General features: G+C 36.6%; 1 protein-coding gene across 1 annotated transcript in view; it reads left to right on the top strand.

Moving 5' to 3' along the window:
- Nucleotides 1-16,808, top strand: part of CSMD1 (CUB and Sushi multiple domains 1) — a 1,979,019-nt gene that overhangs the window by 1,452,447 nt on the left and 509,764 nt on the right. The window contains exons 13-15 of the mRNA XM_037894193.2: nt 11,605-11,787; nt 14,571-14,897; nt 15,750-15,944. Coding sequence (XP_037750121.1) covers nt 11,605-11,787; nt 14,571-14,897; nt 15,750-15,944 — 705 coding nt within the window. The remainder of the gene's footprint in view (nt 1-11,604; nt 11,788-14,570; nt 14,898-15,749; nt 15,945-16,808) is intronic.

Raw genomic sequence — 16,808 nt, 5'->3', positions numbered from 1 at the left:
TTTAAACAGTTTAGATGGTTCTTTTACATGTATTTATGTGATTTACAGCTTCAGGACTATGTAGAAAGCCATTATTCTTATAATTTCTTTAGAGGACATCAAAAGATATAAATCTTCAATTGATGTGCTAACAAATCAACATTTTTTCTGCATATGATGAACTTTCTCTAAATGGCATATCTGAATAAAGTGCACTTATTGTGTGTTACAAATACAGAACAGATTTGTTTGAATTTTTCATCCTAATTTGTGTTGTTACTTTCAGTGATACATTCCTTTGGTTTAACAACAGGACATACCTATTTTGTAAAGCTGAAAAGCCAGTTTTAATGATGAGCCCTTGAGGCATAGTGTGTTGGCTTTGAGGAATAATACCGTCTATTTGTATGACTGACCACTCTGTCTGAAGTCTAGTTGGACTTTATAATGATCTTTTGTTCATGATTTATGGATACAACAGTTCCCAACTACAATAGAAATGTAAGAATTTGCATACTAGATCACACCTGTGGTCCATCTAATCCAGTATTCTGCCTCTCACAGTGGTCACCACAAGGTGTTTCAAAGGAAGGTGTAAGACATCCCACAGAAAGCAGATATAGGATTATCTGGCCCAAGGGGAGTCTGCATCTGTGCTCTAATAGTTAGAGATTTTCTTAAGCGAAACATGAGGTTTTATACACCTTCTAAAATTTTCTATGTATTTGTATAAGAATCTACATTATAACTATGATTATTGATGTTATCCACATATGTCTGATAGCTCTTTGAATCTTGTTCAGTTTGTGGTTTCAGTGACATCCTGTGATAATGAGTTCTGCCTATTTATTTATGTAGATGAGGCGGGTGAAATAATATCTTTTATTAGAGACCACCATTCAGCAACACAGAGCTCTTATTCAGGTCAGTGTATCTCAAAAGTTTTGTCTGTTTCACCAACAGAAGCTGGTCCAATAAAAGATATTACCTCACCCACCTTGTCTTTCTATTAGAAAGACATGTAGTCCAACATGGCTACAACAACATTTCAAACATCTAATTGTGTATTGAATATTTGAAATAATATTTTTATTAATATTAAATTTTCTACTTTTCAATTTCATTAATTTTTTTTGTATTATGAGACAGGGACAATAGAAGTTTCTGATCTACTCTCTATGTACTGTTCATTATTTTATATACTTTTTATCATGGCTCCTCTTATTCATCTCGTCTCTAAAGTAAATAACCTACATCTTTTCAATATTTTTCATATGAACCCTTTTCCCATTTTCCTAAAAATATGAATCACTTGTCTTTGATCTCCCTCTAATTGTGCAATATTTTTTGAGATGGGATGACTAGTACTGCACACAGTGTTCTAAATGAAATCCCAACTACTGGTCTATATGACATTATAATATTTTTCCTTACTATTCTTCATCTCGTGCCTTACATTCCCTAACATCTTGTTTGTTTATGACCACAGGTCTATATTCTATTCTATATACATTTTTATACCATGCCCCTCATCATAGTATTTTAGTGCCTTCCAACAGTGAATTAAGAAATATTATTTGTTCTCTCATCCTCTCCCCAGAGGGAGAAGCATATGTAGGGGTTCTTGTTTTGGTAATGCATATTTTCTTGTAGAATATAAAAATCCCTGTTGCTGTGTTTTTGTTAGAGGAAGCAAGGTCAGATAAATTTACCTTCCACTTGGAGTGGAAGGTGGTGATGTTTGTGATGGTCTGTAGTTTCTTGAGGAGTTCATTCCATAGTCTTGGACTGCCGTGAGAGAAAGTTCTGTCTCCTACACAGCTGAGTTTTAGTCTATTGTTGAGAGTTCCATTGTGCCAAAGGAGCATAGTTGTCAACCACAGTCCCAGAGCTTTAGAAGAGCTTTTAGATATCCTGAGCCTGGGTCATGCAGTGCTTTAAAAATAAGGAGCGAGTGCTTTGAAGATGATGACTGAGTCCTAGAATATCATTCAAAATTCTATGGGAAGCCAGTGTAAAGAATGCAGGACAGGTTTGATATGTCATAATAGTCTGTGTTGCTAAGGAGATGTGCCGCAGCATTCTGTACTGGAGTTTCATAAAAGCTGAATGACAGGGGATGGATCATTCAATGATTGTCTCTCCTGTTCATTCCCTCTGAAGCAGTGGTGCTCAACCAGGGCTACATGTACCCCTGGGGATACACAGAGGTCTTATGCGGGTACATCAGTTCATCAAGATATTTGCTGAATTTTACAACAGGCTACATAAAAATCACTAAGAAAGTCAGTACAAACTAAAATTTCATACAGACTTGTTTATACTGCTCTATATACTATACACTGAAATGTAAGTACAATATTTATATTCCAATTGATTTATTTTATAATTATATGGCAAAAATGAGAAAATAAGCAATTTTTCAGGAATAGTGTGCTGTGACACTTTTATATTTTTACGTCTGATTTTGTAAGCACTTTTAAGTGAGGTGAAACTTGGGGGTATGCAAGACAAATCAGACTCCTGAAAGGGTACAGTAGTCTGGAAAGGTTGAAAGCCACTGCTCTGAAGCACCTGGCATTGGCCACTGTTGGAAGATAGGATACTAGGCTAGATGGAACATTGGTCTGATCCATGATAAGACTCTTATGTGGCAGGTAGGAGGTAAAGAATGGATTTTTTTTCTTCTATCTTAGCATCTGTCAATTCTCACAAATACAACTGTTCTGAGCAACGGATAGCCTGGTTAATCTATGTTGCCTCCCCTTGGTTACAGAAGTAAGTAATTTTGTGGATAGAATAACTCAGATCTGAACTCTTTCATGCCCGTGCTTACTTAATGTGGAAATGACAACATTAGCTTGGATTTACTTGTTTTATTTGCAATATTTGGTTTATGGTGGTACAACATTTTCATTGTGAACTAAGAACTCAGTTCATGACCTTAATGTCAGGAAAACAAATCTAAAATAGTATAATGTTCTTTTAATATGTTATGTTTTAGCTTCATAACAAAGCACTACAATATTTAGTAGGGAGGGTTTCATTGTTCAAGTATTTAACCAGTGCCACCCAGAGGATTCAGGGGGCCTGGGACAAAGCAATTTCGGGGGCCCCTTCCATAAAAAAAAGTTAGTTTTGCCTCCATAAGCAGCGAAGAAAAAAAAACAACCCCAAGTCATGCTGCCGAAGAAAGAAAAGGACAGGAGGACCCGCCGCCGAATTGCCGCAGAAGACTGAAGCAGAGCGATTGAGCTGCTGCCAAAGCGCCGCCGCCGAGGAAGAGGGGGACTGAAAGACCCGCTGCCGAATTGCCACTGAAATTGCTCCCGCCCTGTCTGCGGGGCCCGGGGCAAATTTCCCCACTTGCCCCCCGCTCTGGGCGGTCCTGTATTTTACAGATGTGTGACAATATACTCGGAAAACAAGTTAAATATTGTTTTGCTGAATACACTATGATCATGTATTAGTTCATTATTGAATTGCACTACGATATGACGATATTTAACAACTTGAAAAAATCCATAAGCAACGTTCACTACAGTGGTAAATTTTAAGAGCTTCTTTGGCCTACATCCAGGCTGAGCTCAGTACAGCTCCTGGAGACAAGGGACACAAAGGGGACTTTACCTCACCTTTTAAATCCTCCTGTTCCTGTGGCTGTCTGACTGGTGGGTTAGTCCCTGTTATAAATTAGAGCAGCCTCAGAAGTTCTACATTTTATTCTCAGCTCTTCACGGTCCCAAGTGACCATTCCAATGTAGGGAGTGGGAGGATATGGCTGGGATGGAGAAATCATAGGATACTCTTCTGAACCTATGTGAGAGGGGTGGGTGGTATGGGACCAGCTATTTTGTCCTTTCATTGTTTCAAGATTCCTCTACACTGGTAGAATCATCCACTTGCCAGTTAAACTAGCTTTAAGGATGCTTTGGACGACCGAAGCACCCTTAATGAAGCTGAAATTATGACTCAACATGTTTCTATTCATTGGAAAAATGTAACCAGTTTCTAGCTTTCAAACTGGTAGAAATCTTTTGTGTGTAATCACTATATAGCAAAGTGATTTAATTTTTATGTCAGTATCTGCATACATTGATTAATCCTGATGTTTTAGCCTGCTGCAAAGTATTTGTCTGTCCATGGGATTAAAATGATATATCTGTGATCTTTGCTCATTTTGCTACATACTCTTACAATTCATTTCCCACCGTTATTTTTACAAACAAACAAACAAACCAAAAACAGATTTTGAAAATTCCAAGCTGGATTCATGACAAGGAAAATCCGTTTTCCCCTGGCTCATGCTTTATTCCTTGCAAGCTTGCCATAGCAAAATTTGGACCCAGTTCCCTCCAGAGCCTTTAAAGGCTGTTGCTGAACCAGGAAAATAGGCCATCAAGGATCAGTGATCTCAGAGATTGCTATGTCTAAAGTCGTAGATTGAGACTGAATTTCCTCTATTCCTTAACAGGGGATTTGCAGGTGTCTGCCCTCATTGCAGACAATTTACAGCATCCATGTTCAGAAAGGATCCTCATTAAATTTCCTGACTACATGAATATTTATTTCCAGCTGTCCAACATGCTGTTTTTTAAAGTTACCACTTTCTAACTCTCAACCTCCCTAAATACTATATTGACTTATTTATGGTCAATATGGAATTTATGAATTTGGTCCTTTGAGTAACGAAGCTGAATTTTGGAAAAGGTCACAAAACTGTAAGGTATTTGTCTTTGCAATATCTTCTTCTAAATTGAACATCACAACAAAAAGTATGCTTTGTTGCATCTGCCACATTGTTTAAAACATTTATGAAGTATAGATAAGTGAATATTCAGTTTGATTCAGTTCCATTTATGGAAATGCATCATTAAAATATTATATGCTATTAATATTTTAAAGTTAAAGTTGTTGTAATAGGTATTAATATTCCCTTTACATGTGATTTATTGTCAGATTATGGTGTTTCTCTAAAACATCAGCTGAAATGTTTGAAAACATAATGGTAACAGGTGCTTAATCGGAAGTATGCAATTAGAGTCCAGCAACAGGAAAAAAAGTCAAATTACTGCTGTGATAAATAAAGTGGGGGGATAGCTCCTTTTGATGGACACCCAGCCAGCCAGTTAGCTGTAAAATCCCTCTTGGTAGTTGTTCTTTACTTGCTTTACCTGTAAAGGGTTAAAAAGTCCCCCAGGTAAAGAAAAAAAACTCGGCCAAACGATCCAATGAGAAGGTAGAACTTTTAAAAATTGGGAAAGAAACTTTCCCTTTGTTTGTTGTTGTCTGGATTGGATGGACAGAGCAGCCATGCTATAAGCAGCTTAAGCCAGGTGTGATCATAAATTATCAGATCGTGCCTAAAACTACTTACCTGAACTCCAAATGTGTAAGTAGATCAGAATGTTTAGCTAGACACTATTAGGGTTATTTCTTTTATTTCTTACTGGTTTGTGAACTCCTCTGTGCTAACCCCAGACGCTTTTGTTTGCTTGTAACCTTTAAGCTGAACCCCCAAGAAAGCTGTTTTGGGTGCTTGATTTTTTTAATTTGTTCTTTTAAAATCTAGCAAAAGCCTAAGTACCAAATGTATTTTCTTTCTTTTTGTTTTTAATAAATTTTACCTTTTTTAAGAACAGGATTGTATTTTTGGTGTCCTAAGAGGTTTGGGCATGTTGTTGATTAGCTGGTAGCCACAGCTAATTTCTTTTGTTCTCTTTCTCAGCTTTTCCCCGGAGGGGGTGGGGGTGAAAGGGCTTGAGGCTACCCCACAGGGAGGAATTCCCAAGTGCTCCTTCCTGGGTTCAAAGTTTTTTGTTTTGTTTTGTTTTGCATTTGGGTGGTGGCAGCATTTACCGAACCAAGGTCAGAGAAAAAGCTGTAACCTTGGGAGTTTAATACAAGCCTGGAGTGGCAAGTATTAATTTTTAAAATCCTTGTGGGCCCCACTTCTGCACTCGAAGTGACAGAGTTGAGATTCAGCCTTGACAACCACCATAACTAACAATATCAAAACCGCAAACGATATAATATGGAATCACCGATCAACTACTTTAGTCTTTCAGTTTTGTAGATTCAAGTAATGCAAAGACTTCTCATCTAGAAAGGATTAGTTTGTAGTTTAACACCCTCACGTTACTCATAGTTCTTCCTTAATCATAGGTTAAACATTATTTTTAAACTGCCATAATTCCTCCCTTGAAAATAAAACAAAATTGCAGAAAAGGACTTTGATTAAATTTAAATATGTACAATCTTCTCATCTTAATGTGTTGGAGAGTTTAATCTTGTCACTCTACCCACATAAGAAGAGAATATGTCCCCAAAGTTGGTTATTATTGCTAGTTTACAAACAAGATGAAAAGCCTTTCCCCAAAGCACTGAAAAAGAGAACATAAAAGCTGGAAAGAACTGAATAAGATTCATGTTAATATTCTAGGTAAGCAGAGGAAGCTGGTGTTTCAACTGGAGTTTGAGAGTTTATTTGCAAACTTCACGGAGTTCACACAGCTCTAATCACTTAGATCAAAAGAAGTCTGGGATTGAATGACTACAGAGAATAATCCTAGAGGAATGGAGTTTGTATTGCCACTTTAAGTAGGTTAACAAAACAACACTGAATAGCTTTTTATTTTGATGTTCTTCACTTTAACAGCTTTCTATGCTAGGTTGGAGTTATACAAAAGGAACTTCTAACTGAGATAGGCTCAGCACAGCTCCTACTATGTTGGCCAGAGGAAGGCTCCCTTTTTATACATCCGATGCAGTGTCAGCCTGCAAACCACAGAGTGGGATGCTGGTTTGAGTATGAGTTGAAATAACGTGCAAGATTCATGCTCAGTTAATTCAGTCACTTTGCTAATCAGTTCTTTAATCTAGTGCTTGACAATCAGCTGACAGGCACAACAACAAACAAGGAAAGTAAATTTTGTAACAAAACAAAAGTATATAAAAAGTATTGGGAATAATTAAATAAAATACAATAGTTTACACAGAGAGCAAATATAACCAAATAATTTTCCTTATATATAAATATAATGGCAAAGGGACATTAAGCTGGTTTAACAATCTTCTTGGTTTGGGAAAATGGCCAGGTGACATACACCTGACATAACCTGCTCTTTACTACCATTCTACTCACCCCGGCATACAGGGCATAGATGAGCAAAAGGGATTGTGGTCAGAACATCACTGCTGTGCCGCTGTTTGTGGCTGCCAGAGCATACCTAATTTAGGACAGCTCTGAGGCTGTCCCACGGTCAGGGAAACGGAGAGGGTTGGGGTCATAGTCCTTGTTATGCTCTTTAAAGCAGTTAAGAATAAAGAGAACAATATTACCAGAAGAGACATAAGTCCTAAATACTCTGTTCTGCTGCCCATGGAGTTTTGGCCTGAGGTACGCATTTGTACTTATTCTTCACAAAAGAATTATCAACAAAAGTCAAGTAGTTATCTTAGAGTTTCTACTAAAAACTGGCAGCTATTTATAGCAAAGTTTTGTCAGTTTTATCACTTCAGGGCTATAGGTGAGTCTATTTACAAGAAGAAAAAAACATCTTAAATAAAGTTGTTCAGGGCCAAGAGTACATGGAAAGATCTTTGGAAGGAGACTCAATAAGAAATATATAAAAAATACTACCTATAGGACAGAGAGCGTTCTAAAATGTATAGAATTCCTATTTGGTTGTGGGTTGGGGTATTTTGTTTTTGGTTATGGCAATAGTGAGAGAAAAATCGGAGACTCTTGGACAAAGGTAGAAGTTAATTGATATGTTTTTAAAAAAAGATCTAAAATTAAAGAAAGTAGAGGTAATTTTCATTGTTCTAATTTAAGACTAGCAATATAGCAGGATGTAATAGTTGTTGAGTAGTTTTGATAGAGAAAAATAAATTTTATATAGATTTCATAGATTTTTGGAGGCCAAAAGAGACCATTAGTTAATCTAATATTAGCTGCTCTATAATATAGGACATATAATTTTGACTGGTTGCTCATATATTGAGCCCTGTATTGAGTGTTTGCCTAAGCATATCTTCCAGAAAGGTATCCAGTCTTGACTTGAAGGTTCCAAGAGATGGAGAATCCACCACTCCCATTGGTAATTTGTTCCAGTGGCTAATAGCCCAGGCTGTTAAACATGTGTGCCAAATTTCTACTTTGAAAAGTTGTGTGGGGGAAGTGAATGGTTTCCCTGGCCTCCCCGATTCTGGTGCCCCTGGTTCTAGCCACTTGTCCTTGTTATGCCTTTCTGTTGTTGATTAAAAAGCCCTTTAAAGTCTGGTATTTTTCCTCAGAGATATCACTTACACACCATAATCAAGTCACCTCTTGATCATCTTTTTGAAAGAAATACAAAAATGTGGGGAAGCTGAGAAGCCTATTTTTTTTTTTTTTAGTAAGATAATGAAAATCAGGACTCCTGCCTCTTGCTACTGACTTGTTGTGAGATTTTGATTAAATCAGTTCTCTACCTATCTGTAAAATAGCAATGATAATATTGATTTACTAGAAGTGTTGCAAGTATTAGAATCTAACTTTTTAGAAAATCCTTCAATGTTGCTGGAAGAAATGGTAATATTTAGTATCTGTCGGTTTCTGTCTGCAAATCAGGTAGTAAAATAAATATAAACATAAAAAATCTAAATAATATTTGCACCCACATCTAATTGCTTCCACAGAATTAGGCATTCTTGGATGAAAGATGATGTATGTATGCATGCGCAAAATATGCCTGTTACTTCAGGTAGTCCTGTTCTTCTTTGTCCTTCCGCATCTTCACATATTCTTATGTGAAAACTCACTTTATTGTAGAGCCCTCCTCTTACCCATGCAAGTAAAGGATGAGTCACTCAAAACAATTTCACCTGCTTCCAGTATGAAAGTGTAGGTAATTGTATCTTAGAAAAAGCCAGGCATCCCTTTGCCATCACCTAAATTAATGACAGCACCCATTTTGTGTGTTTAACAAATTAATCTTACAATAAAAAGTTGATTATAAGAGTAAACATATTAAAAATGAGATGCTGAGTATATAACCCCAGCACTCAACATTCTGTCTAGCTATGTGGTGAAGCTATAATGCATAAAAGATGTTTACTATTTAAGATAGTTAACTCTATGTAGCTTCTGTGAAAATCTTACTTCTCTGCCCCACAATCCTCTCTTGGGAGTAGCTGCTGGGAGTTGCTGAACACCCTTTGCTTCCTTTTATTTCAATATTAAATCAATGTCACTGATATCTGTTCAATTTGGGTAATGCAAAGTTGGTCGGACATGGAAGGGAGAACTCACAGCAATCTCTTAAGGAATGAGTCATCAGCTGTGCTTCTGTGAAGCTCCAGCAAGAGCTGTGCTTCTAGAGCTCCTTCTGCGGCAAAGCAGCTCTGATTTGCCCCAAGGCAGGATAGAGTTTTTGGAATGTAGTGCTTAGGATCATTCATCGCAAACCCATATCTTGAACTGAGCCTTTAGCTTCTACTCTACTGCAGGCTATAATAATTCCGTATTGATTATACATGTTAGTTTACCATTAAAATGTGTTGACTCTCATTAGCATTGTCAAGTTAAATTATAGAGTACAACTGCTTGTAACAATAAAGATTTAGTGGATCAGTGGTCATGCCATTTGTTGTAGGTATTACCAGTTTTTAAAGAGATGAACTTCCTCATTTATAACTGTTTATATATATTCATGTACCGGTCACAAAAGGTGAATATTCTTTTAATGCTGGCTTCTGCTGTAGTTTAGATTTCTAGTGATACACATGTTTTTTTTTTACATATAGCAGCTGATTTCAAAACTACTTAGAGCTCATCAATGCAGTGGCTGCTGCTACTTTTTTTCTCTCCATAGTTTAATCTTGCAATGGACAGGAAAATATGTATAAATCCCCCTTTGCTGATGAGCTACATGTACTCTGGTGGTATGTGTGGCGGACATTTCTGCATATTTGTCAGCAATCTGATCGTAGATGCTTTAGAGGATCTGAACTCAGTGGATTTACTACACCTATGGTAATAAATCATACCTGATGAACTTTTGCATATTAAACATATCTGTTGGAAAAGGGGAATGTCATCATATATCCAAGCTGTTCGGATTTAACACTTGGTAGATTTAGTAGTATTTGACAGTAGCCATCTTTTTAATAGAGTTGGAGAATCAGTAATATTTAATAATATTCAGTGAGGATGGAATTTTGTTGTTATCTCTGATAACATTTCTTATAAAGACCCTTAGGTAAAACCATGCCCTGTTGAAATCAGGAATTTTGCCATTGACTTCACTGAGGCCAGGATTTCACCTTTTTCTTATGGACGTAACAAAAAAAATTATTTTATGTATGGAAAACCGTTACATAGGTCTTGCTCCTGCTCCATGCAAAATTAGTGGCAAAACTCTCTTAATTTCATGGTTAGGTAGAATTGGGCGTTAGTTGTCAATAACAATCATTTACTGTACTGTAATACTACTTCTCTCATTATTTGATATTCATATTTCATGCATCTATTGTTCTTATTTAGCATAGGTTTCCTAAGACAATAGTTCTGTATTAATTATCAGCTGGTAGTTACAAACATATTTTATGTTTAACTTCATATGACATCAGTATTAGTTAATCCTCAGCATGCCTTTAATTATAATATTATGACTACTCAGAAGTTGACATTTGACCTTAATAGATCTAGGAACAATCATTTAAAATATTTTTCTATTTCCAATGTAGTTGGTTGTGTTTGGAAACTATTGTGGTTCTACTTTTTAGAGTATAACATATCATTATTGGGTTTCAGCTTTATTGTGTTTCATTGATTAAATAGCAAGCTTCTTGTACTGTCCAGTAAAATGTTTTTTGTTTTTATTTTTTAATACCATTATTAACAGCCCTGCAAACTGAAACCGGAGTTTGAGAATCAAGATGTATTCTTTGTTGCTAAATCATTATCACTAGAAATAGAATCTGCAAGACCGACTTCTGTCAATGATTATATCAGGGCAACCGCTATTGTTTTAAATTTTGTCCTTAGATATATCCAGGATTACACAGGTGTAAATATGGCCCCACAGTTTGAAAGAATTGCTATTTAAATTCTATGATGCACAAAACAGAATATAATCCACCTCTTTGACTGTATTGGATGAATTGCTACCACAAGTAAAAGTGGTGAAACCTCTTTTGTCTCAAGGAAGTGAATATGCATAATCGGAAGCAAGGCCCACAATCCTTTCCCTTCTGAAATCAAGGGGAGAACTATTTATTCACTTCGGTGATGCAGGATTGAGCTCGGTGAGCAAATCTGCTGAGCAAGAAGGTGTCCTATCTACTTTTCACAGTCACACCACTCCTAAAGGGAATGTAATGTCAGTTAATGCAATGGGTTTTGACTATTTGGGATAACATTTTCAAAAACACCTAAGTCCCATTTCCATTGGCTTTCAATTAGATCCTAAGTCACGTCAGTATGTGCTTTTGAAAATTTAACTTTTGGTCTATTATTATTTTTAAATGTTACGTCTGGGCATACTGCTAAATGTCTTAAGCAGTTTCTGGTATTGAAATATGCATGATATGCAAATATATGTTTATATTCAATATTTTGTTTATCTCTTCCAAATTCAGAAATTGAGAAAGGAGGTTGTGGAGACCCAGGAATACCATCATATGGAAAAAGGACTGGCAGTAGTTTTCTGCATGGAGACACACTTACCTTTGAATGTCAGGCAGCTTTTGAACTTGTGGGAGAGAGAATGATCACGTGCCAACAAAATAACCAGTGGTCTGGCAACAAACCCAGCTGTGTTTGTAAGAATTGCTTTGATTTTTCCTTCCTACTAAATGCTTGACCTCAGCCTATTCCTTTTCTTGGCCCTTGCAACTCACCAGCAGGGAAACATTTCAAAAGACCTTGAAGACTTGTTCAGTGACAACTCTACTAGATAGCTTGGTAGGAGCTCATTTACAGGGAACATCACATAGAGCCATTTTAGATTTCTTGCCCTCATTTTATATTTAATTGAACCATTTCATACTTTTAATGTAAATGTGAGTTGAATAAAACCCTAATTGAGAGATTGCTAATAGCACATAAGTGTTCAGTAGGATATCATAGCAAGTATCTAGTGATTCTGGCAGGGTGAAGTACTCTGCATATATACATCAGTAAAGTCTTTCTTTTTTAACAACTTAATAAAGTTGTATAATAATTTAAGCAATATGCGCAGAACATGATAGGTAAGATCAGTGAATGTGATTTTTTTCCCCTTTTAGCCAATAAAAATGATTTATACTCAAGTTTGCACTATGGATGGATTTAAATGATGTCAGTTTATATAAATTCAGAAGTAAAATAGAGTAAATTTTTGCAAGTGGGCAGGTAAACTATGCTCTTTACTTATCTTCACCATTTTTAGAAAACAAACAAACATCTTCTTGCAGTTTTACAAGTATAGCACAGGGACTTATCATTTGGGGGCATTTTCAAAAGCACTTTGGAGCACAATTCCCAAAGTTAATGGGGCTTGTGTTGCTAACACTGGTCTACACACAATTTTGGTACAGGTATAACTGTGTTGGTTAGGGGTGAGATTTTTGTTTTACTGAAATAGTAATACCAATACACTGCTTAGTGCTGTTTTACCACTATAGCTTATTCCCCATCCCGTATATGAGTAAGCTATGCTGGTATGAACAGATTTATATTGGTGTAACTACTTCCACACTAGGGTCATAAATAAGTAACCGCTTTTTAAAGCAAAGTTATTTTATGTTTCCTTGTTTGTGTGTTTAAAAAAATATCAAATTTATGTTTGTGACAAATAGGTTATTTTAATAATTTAATTATAATTATTGAGAATAGAAAGAAGTGGGTTTTTTGCAATTTTTCCTTGTCAAAACATGCCTTCTTTTAGTAATGGTGAGAGTGATGGTTCACCAAATATTCGGAAAACATGAAAACTGATGCAGATCTGAGCGTTCATATTTCACAAACTAGTAATCTTGCATAGCTTTCTTTTGTAAAAATAAGATGTATTTAAAATTACAAGCTGTTTTAAAATTGAGATCAGGCTTTTTTTTTTTTTAATTTTTCTAAATCTGCTATATACAGTGGGCCAGGTTTTCACTGTTGATTCAACAGACCTCCAATTGTGTGTGTACAACTTTGCACATGCCTTCACCCTTTTTTCTCCCCATGATCTTCCACAGGTCAGAGGACATACACAGGTGACAGATTCTATTAGTTGTGCATTCAGTTGATATAATTTGCATATGCAGTATCCTTTGGAACAAATGGGTTGTGCAGAAGACTGAGGCAGCCTTTCGAGAATCATAGTATCATAGTCTGTGTGTATATATATATGCGCACAGATACATGCATTTCCACAAAAGCACTTTTCATTTCAATAATCAGTTTAGCTTAACATTTTAACTCTTGGAAACAACATTTTCATCAAAACAAGTTATTTAAGTCCTATAAGACGAGAGAAAATGTATTATTAAACAGTCAAAACATTAATTTCAATTTGAAACACAGTAAGGTATAGAAAAGGTCCAGCCCTTGTGTGGAGTGCAATGAACCTTCCTCTTACTCTATGTACTCTCTTCTCAGATACCAACCACAACTCTGAATACCAGGAATTGTTCCTTGTTAGTGGTGTTCATGGTGTAAGCCATCCCAAAAGTGTAAGAATGAAACAGAATCATGATTCACTCTTTTTCTCCCACTTGCACCAGCTACCAGAGTTGGCCAATAGTATAGGTGAGCATATATTGCCTCCTTTTTAGAGGTGGATTAGTCCATGTCTACACTACCCCTTATGCCGGTAAAATTTATATCACTCAGGGGTGTGAAAAAACAATCCCCTGAGTGACAGAAGTTTTGCCGGCATGAGTGGTAGTGTGCATAGCACCGTTAGCAGGAGAATGTCTCCCACCAACATAGCTACCGCTGCTCATTGAGGTGGTTTTATTATGTCGATGGGAGAGTTGAGGTGGTTTTATTTTGTTGACGGGAGGCTACGCAAACGATCTTACAGCGGCACAGCTGTATTTGTAGAGTAGACATGGCCTTAGTGGGCATTCTTCTTTGGAACCTTTTAGACTACCACCTCATGCAAGTGGAGACTTGCACTATCTGCAACATGAGCTTATGCCTTACCGGCACAAATTGGCTCCGCATGTCATTTTTGATTGTCACATGAGTGTTCACTCCATTACTACTCTCAAACCAGCAGACATACTTTTAGGCACATTCACTTAGCTCACAACACTATTGTTATGTATTCTTTTTAAATGATTTCTGTTTGTGCTTCTAGCAATAAATAACTTGAAAGCTCTGATAGTGTCATGTAGCCACATGTGAGGAACTAAAAAAATCATAAATGCATAAAAAGGCTGATATGCTAAACCATGGAAGTAGTCTGACATTATTAAACATGATCACATTACAAGCTCCAGCTAGCAGGAGTCACGATTTGTTAGCCCAATCTTCAAAACAATCCATTTTCCACGGAAAAAAAAAGTAAAAAGAAATATGTTTTGCATTATTGCTAAATGTTATGTTGAGAGTCTATTATTGTCTCTCTTAGTCTCATGCTTCTTCAACTTCACTACACCATCTGGAATTATTCTTTCACCAAACTACCCTGAGGAATATGGGAACAACATGAACTGTGTATGGTTGATTATTTCGGAGCCAGGAAGCAGGATTCATCTAATTTTCAATGATTTTGATGTGGAGCCTCAGTTTGACTACCTTACAGTGAAGGATGATGGGATTTCTGATTTACCAGCTCTTGGCACTTTTTCTGGCAATGAGGTCCCTTCCCAACTGGCTAGCAGTGGGCACATCGTAAGACTTGAATTTCAGTCAGATCACTCTACCACGGGAAGAGGCTTTAATGTCACTTATACAAGTAAGCACCTGTTCATCTAGTTTGGTATTAAATATAACATTTTAATTAAATCTTTTTTTTTGGTCACAATAATACAAAGATGAATTAAGAATGTGTGTGTTTAGACAAACAGATAATTAAATTTCCCGAGGAAAACCACTATATGTGTGAGTTTAAGATATGTGAGGTCTTAGTCTTTAATGTAAATTGCAAAAATTATAGTATCTATATAACAGGCATATACCCTTACTATCTTTCACTGAAGATTTACTATTTTCAGTTAGTTTTCCAACATTCTATGTAATCTCTGATGTTTGTTTACTCTTACTATATATACAGCTCAGAACCAATAACTCTTAATTTGAAAAACACTGAAACTAAGAAACTAGTATGATGTGTGTGTAAAAATGTATAGTTGAATCTGTTACTCGGTAACCCCTCCTTCATATATCTATTGAAGTGCCTCAGTCTAAGGTGCTCTTTTTTGAGATTTCTGATAACAGATGCTGTCTTGAAAGTAACCCTGCAATACTTGCAACAAACTACTGGCCCTTTTGGAAGTTTCGGGTGAGGAAAGGTTAGAGTAGGCATGGAGACTGTCCTCTTACTCCAAGAGATGTTCCACTTAGGTTGGAGGTAAATTGACAGTAAGGCTTGTTCTCCTTCAGCCTGTGATTTTTTTCTGTCCTATGGATAAATCAGTCTACAAGGCTTTCAGTGTGGTGCCTTGTCAAGTACTAAATACACATTTTAAAAAATCCCACCTATCTTAAGTGTACTTTGTGTTAATGTAAGTAGATTTAATGTAGAATTGTTGATGTCATTCTTGCACAAGTAATCTGGGGCTTTTGTTCTGATTTTTTTTTTAATCAGCCTTTGGTCAGAATGAGTGCCACGATCCTGGAATTCCCATAAATGGAAGACGTTTTGGAGACAGATTCCTTCTGGGAAGTTCTGTTTCTTTTCATTGTGATGATGGCTTTGTTAAAACCCAAGGCTCTGAGTCCATAACCTGCATTATGCAGGATGGAAATGTTGTGTGGAGCTCCACTGTCCCACGCTGTGAAGGTAAGGGACACAATTCTTCTTTTACAGCTACTGTCTTATATTTTACATCTTACATACAAATAACTATTTTATTTCCTTTTCACATTTCAAACATAATCAAGACTGTTTTGCTTTTGTTTATCCATTTGTTTTTTCTACAATAGTTTCAGAGAATAGAGAATAGTATGTAATATCGCAAGACAATATACACATCTTTCTAAGAATAGAGTATCACTTTAAAACTTTTAGTTGTAAATGTATTGACGTTTTGACCACCACCTTTGTCTATTAGCTGTGAGTTATGGCTAGTGAAAGGGTATGGTAATTTAGATACATATGGCATATAATGGAATGGTGGTAGCTGCCCTATAGTTTAGACTGAAGCTAACTTGCACAAGTCCATGGGGCTGGATGCGTTGCATCCGAGAGTGCTAAAGGAATTGGCGGATGTGATTGCAGAGCCATTGGCCATTTGAAAACTCATGGCGATCCGGGGAAGTCCCGGAAGACTGGAAAAAGGCTAATGTAGTGCCAATCTTTAAAAAAGGGAAGAAGGAGGATCCTGGGAACTACAGGCCAGTCAGCCTCACCTCAGTCCCTGGAAAAATAATGGAGCAGGTCCTCAAGGAATCAATTCTGAAGCACTTAGATGAGAGGAAAGTGATCAGGAACAGTCAACATGGATTCACCAAGGGCAAGTCATGCCTGACTAATCTAATTGCCTTCTATGATGAGATAACTGGTTCTGTGGATGAAGGAAAAGCAGTGGATGTGTTATTCCTTGACTTTAGCAAAGCTTTTGACACGGTCTCCCACAGTATTCTTGTCAGTAAGTTAAAGAAGTATGGGCTGGATGGATGCACTACAAAGTGGCTAGAAAGTTGG

The sequence above is a fragment of the Chelonia mydas genome, chromosome 3 (genome assembly GCF_015237465.2).
Source record: "Chelonia mydas isolate rCheMyd1 chromosome 3, rCheMyd1.pri.v2, whole genome shotgun sequence".
NCBI lineage: Eukaryota > Metazoa > Chordata > Testudines > Cheloniidae > Chelonia > Chelonia mydas.
Note: the sequence above shows the minus strand (reverse complement) of the source record. Positions and strands in the feature narration are given on the sequence as shown.